This window comes from Rhincodon typus, chromosome 40 (genome assembly GCF_021869965.1).
Source record: "Rhincodon typus isolate 14 chromosome 40, sRhiTyp1.1, whole genome shotgun sequence".
NCBI classification, from domain to species: Eukaryota; Metazoa; Chordata; class Chondrichthyes; order Orectolobiformes; family Rhincodontidae; genus Rhincodon; species Rhincodon typus.
This window is the reverse complement of record NC_063371.1, coordinates 11528380-11538379: the sequence shown is the minus strand read 5'-3', so window position 1 is coordinate 11538379 and position 10000 is coordinate 11528380. Positions and strand designations below refer to the sequence as shown.

The 10000-nt window shown below is 48.6% G+C and overlaps 1 protein-coding gene across 1 annotated transcript in view; it reads left to right on the top strand.

The window, feature by feature from the left end:
* LOC109925043 (disintegrin and metalloproteinase domain-containing protein 8-like) overlaps positions 1-10000 on the top strand; it is a 33431-nt gene that overhangs the window by 8785 nt on the left and 14646 nt on the right. The window contains exons 2-7 of the mRNA XM_048618512.1: positions 348-416; positions 3639-3808; positions 4588-4669; positions 6221-6351; positions 8093-8270; positions 9277-9535. Of these exons, the coding sequence (XP_048474469.1) occupies positions 348-416; positions 3639-3808; positions 4588-4669; positions 6221-6351; positions 8093-8270; positions 9277-9535 (889 nt within the window). The remainder of the gene's footprint in view (positions 1-347; positions 417-3638; positions 3809-4587; positions 4670-6220; positions 6352-8092; positions 8271-9276; positions 9536-10000) is intronic.

Sequence of the window (10000 nt, the reverse complement as noted above, 5' to 3'; positions counted from 1 at the left end):
AGGCACGTTTTTCACACAAAGTGCCTGGAACGTGCTGCCAGAGGAAGCAGACACTGTAGCAGCATTGAAGATGCACCTAGACACATACATGAATAGGAAGGGAATAGAGGGATACAGATCCTGTTAGTGAAGATAGTTTTAGTATGGAAGGGCAAAATGTGTCGGCGCAGGCTTGGAGGGCCGAGTGGCCTGTTCCTGTGCTGTACTGTTCGAGCTCTGACACAGCAGCAGCCTCACCGTTCCACACTGAGGAAGTGATATAGAGCATTCAGAGCTCAGTTGCCTGCACTCTGCACTGTACAGAGATAGCTGTGTTTAATGGCTATGACCCTTGATTTGTTTTTCAGTATCGACGCTTTCGCTCCGTGGAAGCACTGAGGAACAGGGTGTTTGAGGCAGTGAATCATATTAACCTGGTAAGTCACTGTAGAGTGACATCAGACACTGCTTCTGCTTTCCCACTGATGGGACAGCTGCTGCTCCCATTCCAATCGATGTTTAACCTTTCTTAAAACAGTTTCCACATTTGATTTTCATTGCTTTTTTCCAGTGCTTTCTGCAATCCTCGCTCAAGGATTGTGCTCATCTTTTCTTTCTCAGAAGCAGCAGACTAATATTTTTTATTTGAGCCTTTCCCTTGCAGCTTCTGTTGCAAAAGACTAATCCATCCTTCATTTATCACAAAGCTCCCAAGCTCTGCTTCACCTGAAGACTGGGAGCATTCTCTCTTGGAGAACATAGCTTCGGATTTCTAGCTATCACTCAGTCCTGTCTCTTGGACATTGCTGCTGGAGCACTAACGTACAATGTAAAGATTGTAGAGATTCTCTGCAGACTGACAAATGATATTTCAATGCTACTTCAAATGTTAAGGTGCTTGGCATTTTTTTTTTCAATTAAGACGTCCCCTCCATGACTAAAACTTTTGCTTGAACTTTCATAGCTGACCAAGAGAAAAGGGTACCACTGGAAAGACACGTTTATGGCCCTGTCCCTAGTTGCTCCTTGAGAAGGTGGGGGTGAGCTGCCTTCTTGAACCGCTGCAGTCCATGTGCTGTAGGTCGACCCACAATGCCCTGAGGGAGTGAATCCCAGGATTTTGACCCAGCGACAGTGACATATTTCCCAGCCAGGACAGAGAATGTGAGGGACTGATAGTTTTCCCATACTTTTGGTACAAATACACGACAACATAATTCTTTGAAGTTTGCGTCACATATAGACAGGGTGGTTAAGAAAGTGTTTAGCACACTTGCCTTCATTGCTCAGACCTTTGATTACAGGAGCTGGACGTTATGTTGAGGTTGGTGACACCTCTTCTGGAGTAGTGTGTCCAGTTCTGGTTGCCCTGCTACAGGAAGGGTATTATTCAGCTGGACAGGGCTCAGAAAAGATTTACCAGGATGTTGCCGGGAGTTTGAGTTATAAGGAGAGGCTGGATAGACTGAGACTTTTTCCACTGGAGCACAGGAGGTTGAAGGGTGGCCTTATGGAGGTTTACAAATTCATAAGGGGTATAAACAAGGTGAATGGCAGGTGTCTTGAGGATGGGGTTTTCAAGATCAGGGGGCGTATTTTTAAGGTGAGAGGAGAAAGATTTAAAAAAGACATGAGGGGCAACTTGTTTACACATACAGTTGTTTGTGTGTGGAATGAACTTCCTGAGGAAGTGGTGGAGGTGGATACAGTTACAACATTTAAAAGATATTTGAATAAGTACATGAATAACAAATGTCTGGAGGGATATGAGCCAAGTGCAGGCAGGTAGGACTAGTTTATTTTGGGAGCATGGTTGACGTGGACTGGTTGGACCAAATGATCTATTTCCGAGCTGTATGACTCTATGACTCAATAACCTGTCGCACTTGTTCATTTCAATGGTGAAACTGTTGTTCCTTCTTTGTTTTAAACACAGTCTTTTTGTCTTGCCCAGTCATCCTATGTGGGCATTTATCCAAAGAGCAAACACCCAAAATGTTGAAATGATCTGATTGGGTTCAATCATTCACCCGATGAAGTTTGTGCACTGCGTGTTAAATAAACCGATAGGCACGTGTGGAATCCAGCGGTGGAGAAGATGAACGAAGGTTTCAGTGTAAATTGACAGTTTAGCACAAACGACAGTTTCCCCACTGGAACCAATCCCCCAGTGGAGAAGAAGTCAGCTCTTTAGTACACAATCCAGTGAACATCTCTTGCACTGAGGCCCATTCTGGTTAACGCTTAAAGGATCCCAAATTCTCTAACACTGATGAAGGCGTTCCTTCTGCTTTCTTTAATGATTGTTGATGCTTTGGGGGACGGTACCGCTGTTACCAAGATGTTTCAATAAGAAGTTAGATCTTGGCAAAAATCACTACTCAGCTTGTGTTACTGGATTGCTCCCAAGTGGGGTCTAAATTAGCAATTGTACAGCCAAATCGGGAATTGTCCCCTTGGTGGGTCAGGAGTTCAGGATGCAAAGCTGGGAGTGTCACCTTCTGAGATGTGACTGAAGGGGCCAACCTTTGTACAAAGGTGGAGTACCCCCATGCCTGGATGGAAGCCCAATACAGAAGTCCTAATGACACTGAGGCTGAAAAGAATGGGCAGGAGTCCATTTCCTCTGTCACTGTCGCTCTGCACTTTTCTGGAGTCACCGAGAAAGAGGAACAAATTTGCATTTGGAGTGAATGAGACAACCTCGGGACTTTTTTTGAAACAGTGGGTGGCCAGTGAGGGAATTTTGAAATGCAGGCTCTCCCGTCACGACAGCTGCTTCCTGACAAAGCATGGCCCAGGTCGCCTTCCCTTGTGTGACAGAGAAAAGGCAGACTTTAATTCAACAAGCTCTTCCTTCTTTAACCCTTTAGGTAACCAACACTCGATATATTCACTGCAGCATTTTCTTCGAACTTCAACTTTAATTCACTTCATTTAACCTCACCTGACTTTAACTTAATTCACTTTTAGCCCGAACTCCATCTTTAACTCGATAAGTCAGGCCCAAAACAAATACTGCCCGGATTCGAGGGATGTGGCCATGATTTGCTTTCGGAGCAGATTTTGCTTCATGGTTTGTTGGCCTCTCTGAAGGTAACTTTGGGCCATGTCCTCTTCAAATGTTGGACACTACAGCCATTCCTGCAAAATCCAGTCCTACACTAACTTTTATCTCAAAATGTGCCCGTCCTTCCAGAACCTTCTCTGGCACTCAGCCAATGAATTGACCGAAGCCCTGATCACATGGTTGGATCCCGGCCAATGGAGTTGACAGGTAGACAGCTCCCGAATGTTTACACCAAGTCGTAAACAGCCACGTTCCGTGCCCTGTAGATGGTGACAGTTTGTCTAGCAGATACCACCATGACACCTCCCTTGTTTGATCAAAACAGGAAACTGCAGGTCACAGATTGCAGGTCAGCTCACTACGTGACCCGGCTGCAGTTTTAACCGAGGTCAGAGTTCAAACCCACTTGACCAACATTCCCAGCATGCTTGATTGCAGCTCTGAACCAGTCTTATTGCTATTTCTGTTGCTGGCCATCTGACCGCACCAGTGACTGCCCATCGTTCTTGGACCGAGACACCAATCCTCAACCGAAGTCCCTCTGTCCACTCTAGAGAAGACACACTTCCCTTTCTGTCTCTCCCCACAGCTTTACAAACCGTTGAGGACACACGTGGCTTTGATTGGTCTGGAGATCTGGTCCAACGGCGACCAGTTCTTAGTTGAAAAGGATTCTGGTCGCACTCTGACGAACATGTTGGAGTGGCGCAGAATGAAATTGCTGCCAAGAAAGGAACATGACAACATCCAATTCATCACGTAAGTCTCAGCGCTACCTCTGGGAGCCAGCCTCCCAGTTCCTGTTTTATTTCTGTTGTTGCTCAGGACAGCATTGACTGTGGAGGGTTAGGAAGCAGCATTGCTGCCCAACAGAAGAGTCCTGCTTATCCTTTCCTGGCCTCTGCAGATACACAAAGTAAACCAAGGCAGGTAGCTCTTTATCGTGTTGTCCATTCTATTGTTAAGATATATGAGCGTGGACTAAATTTTTGTTTAATCAAGGAGAAAAAGCAAGAAAGTGGAGTTTAAGATCATTAGATCTGCCGTGATCTCATTTCAAGGTGGTGTAGATTCGACGGGCTGAATGGCCTATTTCTGCTTCTGTTCTTTGGTGAAGGACGCAGTTTGAGCACTGATTAAGAGATACTGTGGACAAAGTGAGCGCTGGTAAGGAGAGACTGCCTACCTGTCTGCTCTGGATATGTCCTTGGCCTTGCGAAGGGAGGAGGACATGATGTCTCATGGTACATATGAGGCCATCTGCGATAGGGGGAACCACAGGCACTGGAAATACACGACATCTACCCTCTCCCCACCCCTCCAACCTCACACCAACGAGTAAATATTTCCTTTGATGGCTGACCGGGGAAGCCCTGTGCGCGGGTTTATGTTGGGAACTGGCAGCTCGCCAGAGCTGAGATGGCTATGGAGGAAGCTCCCCTTTTCCCAAACTACAAGGTGTTATTTCCGGGGAGGTCCGCGGTGGTCGCAGTGAAGCGAAGAATCAGTTCGTCTTTCTGTCATTCCTGTTGTTGTAGGCACGTGGACTTCACTGGTGATACCATCGGCCTGGCTCAAGTGAGTGCCATGTGCACCAGAGGTTCTGGTGCTATCAACCAGGTAAGGGAGACGATGGCTTGGTGCTCGTGTCAATAGCCTGTTAATCCAGAGATCGTAGGTCAGGTCCTGGGGACCCAGGTTCAAATCCTGCCGCAGAGGGAATAGTGGAATTTGAATTCCATAAAAATCTGGAATTGCTAACACGGTGATGACAATGAAATGGTTGTCACTTGTTTGGGGGAAAGCCCATCTGCTACACTGAGGTCCTTTAGGGAAGGAAATCAGCCATGCCAACATGATCTGGCTCACATGTGACTCCAGACCCACAGTGACTAGCCAGTGAGTCCCACATCCTGTGACTAAGGAATTAAGAAGGGTCCCTTGTTTAACTAAACTCTCTGAATGGCCCAGCGATGCCACCACCATCCACAGTTGAAGAGAAGTCCCAAGGAATTGTTTGATTGGAGGACATGTGTGTATGGAGTCACCCAGTGCTCGAGCCTCCTCCAATGATGCTGATGTTCTGCCGAAAAGTGTCAGGTTCGGTTAGCAGCCACGACCGATATCCTTCTCGTCACCACCGTCGCTGAATAGTTGACAAGGCGAGTGGGAAAGTGATGGAGAACTTTGTAAAATATTTGTGCACGGGAGGAGAGCATTGCTGGCTGGGAGCGTTTTCGCTGTCCATCTCTTGTTGTCCTGGGGGTGGGGGGCGGGCAGCGTTTAGGAGTCAACCACATTGTTGTGTGCAGCAGACACACTGCTGCAGTCCTAGAGTCACGTGTAGGGCCAGACCAGCTAAGGATGGCAGATCTCCTTCCCCAGTAGGTTCAGAACAATCAGTAGTGGTCACATCATACCCCTGCCAATGTGATAGTGACTGGGAATGAGCTACCCTCTGAAAGGTACATGCATGTCACAGCTGTGTGATGTGAGATATTTCAGGCAAAATGTGAGACCAGTCCACTTTGAGGAATAGTTCCAGAGAGATGGTGGAAACACGGATCAGGGAGGTCAGGGACCATTTTGGGAAAGCGTTCAGCGGACTTTTCCAGGGCACATTCTGGCTGCAGAAGTGGCTGCCTCTCAGAGAGTGACGGGAAGAACTCAGGAGTCGGAGGAGCGTCGACGCCTCCACGGGTGGCAGGGCTGGAGCGGCTTCCCGAGGTCAGGCTGGGGCCGTGGACTGGTCTCCAAGCTGGGGTGAGGATTTTAAAACGGAGCCATTAATGCAGGCCAGCGAGAATCTGGAGCGAGAGGTGAGACAGGAGCTGGGACATTGCCAGGAGACCAGACAACTCAAAGTCTGGATGGCCTGAAGTTTCCCGAGGTCAGAGGCCAGCCAAGAGAAGGTGGAAGGAATCAGGTCCAGAGGCAAAACAGGAGAAGGCGCGAGGCCTTCTGCAGTGGATCAACTTGGGCAGGCGTGTAGCTGGGCGATATTATCTGGTGTCAAGGATGAGGAGGTTTACTGATGTCTGGGAGAGCAGGGTGCAGTTTTCGAAGTGCCCAATAGGAACCAGGGTGGGACAGCGTCTGACCTGTCTGAAATCCGCTGGCGATGGCATCAAACTGTGTACCCTCTGCTGAATGGCAAACCTCCTCCCACAGGATCATGCCAGCAACGTCCACGGAGTTGCATCGACGATGGCGCATGAGATGGGCCACAATCTGGGCATGAACCACGACGATGACACTTGCATGTGTAACTCTGAATCCTGCATCATGTCTCCAGTTCTGAGGTGAGTCTGACTGATTTCCCCTGAAGGGGTGAAGACCAGACTGAGGCCGCAGATGATTGCGTCGAAATATAGCGACATAGGAAATGGGGGCAGGTGGAGGCCATTCAGCCCTTCGAGCCCACTCTGCCATTCAATATGACCATGGCTGATCATCCAACTCAGTCCCCTGTTCCCATTTTCACCCCTAACCTTCAATCCCTTTGGCCCTAAGAACTATATCTAACTCCTCCTTGAAAACATGCAACGTTTTGGCTTTGACTGCTTTCTGTGGCAAAGAATTCCACAGGCTCCCCACTGTCCTCATCCCAGTCCTAAATGGCCTACTGTGTATCCTTAGACTGTGAGCCCTGTTTCTGAGTCCCCTGCTCATTGGGAACATCCTTCCTGCGTTTACCCCGTTTAATCCACTGAGAATTTTATAGGTTTCTTTGAGATCTCCCCCCCCCCCCCCTCTTAACTTCAGTGAACACAATTGTAACTGATCCAGAACAAAAACAGAAGTTGCTGGAAAAGCTCAGCAGGTCTGGCAGCATCTGTGAAGGAGAAAACAGAGTTAACGTTTCAGGTCCGGTGACCCTTCCTAACTGATCCAGTTTTGCCATTGCAGGAACCAGTCTGGTGAACATGCTTTGCACTCTCTTAATCACCAGAACATCATCCTGAGAAAAGGAGACCGAAACTGCACAGAATACCCCAGGTTTGGTCTCTCACCAAGGACCTGTACAATTGCAGCAAGACATCCCTGCTCCCATACTCGAGTGCTTTCGCTATGAAAGCCAACATTGAGTATGTCTCCTTCACTGCCTGCTGCACCTTTGGCAATATTACCAAAAAAAACTAGTGTGGGGAACAAAGCGCACATCTTTGTAGCTCTCCTAAAGTTCATAACCAGAGTCACAAAATATTTTTTAAGGCTTGATCACGGAGGGGGATATGCAGGAATGTAGAGTTGAGGCTTAAATCAGATTGGCCATGGCCTCATTGAATAGCAGAGCAGGCTTGAGGGGCCAAATGGCCAACTCTCATTCCTTGTTTTTATTTCTTTCTCACTGAGCCTGCTTAGCCAATAGGAAGCTCTATTCGTCAGAAACTGGTGAAGGAAGGGTGGATGGACCGGATGATTCAGTTCATTCGTTATGAACCTCTGTCCTTACAAAAAGCTGGTTTTGTGACATTTTGTTTTAACTCCATCACACCCATACAATGCAGCCTTTTTCCCTTTACAATGCAGCCATCACTTTTTTCGCAGGGATTCCTTTGCAGAGAAATAATGAGAGAAAAATTGCTCCAATTGCACACCTGAGTCACCACCCAGCCCTTCTGTCCTTTGAACTTGAACTATTCTCCTTTTTGAAATTTCTTGGTCTTGCCCAGCTTTGAAATCCTGACCATTCGAAACGCAGCCAGCTTGCCCCAGTTTCATCGCTCGCCAATGCTCTGTCCCGCCTGCAGTTTTCAGAGGGGGTGGGTAGACCAATTTAGACAGAGTCTGTACAGGAGCGAGATGGATGGTGATGGAGAGGAGTGGAGGGCTACTGTTGGGTGAATGCAGCCCCAACTCCATGGAGCGCTCGCGCCAACTGGTTCCTGGCCAGAGAGCCCCTCTGTTCTCTGAGCTCCGACCCAGCTTTCCAAGGGACAGTCCCGTTGGGTGTGAGGCTACCCTGCAGTTGGGACGGAGGGGGTGGGTTGTGTTGGAGGATGCGGCATTAAACACGAGACCCTCGTTTCCTCCTGACAGCTCGGTTCTACCAACAGAGTTTAGCAGCTGCAGCCACCTGCAATTACAGAAGTTTGTGTTGACCCATACAGCGGTATGCCTCCGCGATACACCCGAGCAGGAAGAGATTGTGGCGAGGCCGATCTGCGGGAATCGCTTCCTGGAGAGAGGGGAGGAGTGTGACTGTGGAACTCCGGAGGTAGGAAACTGGCTTTATCACTCTAGGAGCCCATCGATAAAATCAGGGGTCAACACGGGAAGGATGTTCCCCATGACTGGCCAGTTCAGAACCAGGAATTCCAGTCTGAGGGTACAGGGTAGGCCATTTAGATGAGGAGATACAGCTTCACTCAGACAGTTTGGAGTCAGTGGATTTCTTTGCCATATATAAAGTGGCTGAGGTCAAAACTTCGAATATTTTCAAGAAGGAGTGAGATATAATTCTTGTGGCTAAGGAGATAAAGGGTATGAGGAAACTGAGTTGGATGATCAGCGTACTATTGAATGATGCAGCAGGCTCAAAGGGCTGAATGGCCAACTCCTGTTCCTTATTTCTGTGTTTACCTGATTCTAAAATGATCTGGGAGAGACAGATAACAATCTGAGGGTGGCATGGTGGCTCAGTGGTAGCACTGCTACCTCACAGTGCCAGGGACCCGGGTTCGATTCTCCCATCGGGCGACTGTCTGTGTGGAGTTTGCATATTCTCCCCCTGTCCGTGTGGGTTTGCTCCAGTTTCCTCCCACAGCCCAAACCCTGTGCAGTTTGGGGTGGATTGGCCATGCTAAATTACCCCATAGTGTCAGGGGATATGCAGGTTAGGTGGGCTAGCCATGGGAAATGCGGGGTTAGGTCTTGGAGGGTTGGCGTGGGCCAAATGGCCTGCTTCTACACTGTAGGGATTCGATATTTTGTTTTGGTGTTTAATCCCCTGTGAAGTCTGTGGAAACGACACATCAACTTCCTTGGATTTTCACTCCATCCTGACTCCTTGATTTGCTTTCTCTTTGTTAATCTCCGAACGATATTGGCCTGTGAGGAAAGGGGGCAAGGAGGAAGCAGCCAATGAGAGAGTGGTCACGATGTATGGTAGTCCAATGGGCTGACGGCAATTGAGAAGAAGCTGGAGAATGGATGTTTCTCATAGTCTTGTCGCCCAAGTGTGGCAATGGTGTTTAACCTTCCTGGTGTTTTGCTATCCACAGGAGTGCCTGAACCCATGCTGTGATGCTCAGACCTGCAGGCTACGAGAGGGAGTGCAATGTGCTGAAGGTACCTGCTGCCAGGACTGTAAGGTACTTGTATTGGTTTTGCAAAGGAGGAGAATCTCCCTTGTTCCTGATAACAAATCATCCTGTGCCATCCTCTTCCTATCTCCCCGACACTTTCCCCTACTCCCTTTCTCCCTCTACCACTCTCCCCCTCCCTTTCTCCCCCTCCATTTCCCTCATTCCCTTTCTCTCCGTCCCTCACCCCTTCCCTTTCACCCCCTCCATTTCCCTCCCTCCCTTTCTCTCTGTCCCACTCCCCCTCCCTTTCTCCCCCTCCATTTCCCTCCCTCCCTTTCTCTCCATCCCTTTCTCCCTCTCCCCCTCCCTTTCTCCCCCTCCATTTCCCTCCCTCCCTTTCTGCCCCCGTCCCCACTTCCTTTCCACCCTTACCCCCCTTTGCCCTCCTTTCTCTCCCTTCCCTTTCTCCCCCGTCTCTTGTTCCCTGTACCTTTCTCAAACAGAGATTACTGATGCAGAACACACAGCATCTGTTGCCCTTTCCCCACCTCCAACTCTCTTGCCCCCATTTGGGCCTGTAACCGTTTTGATTTGAACACATTTGTGTCCTTACAATATCTCTCCTTTTCGATATTTCTCATTTCTGACAAGCATCTTCTTTACCGTGCGCATGTTCCTGCAACTGTTCTCTCTTTCCTAA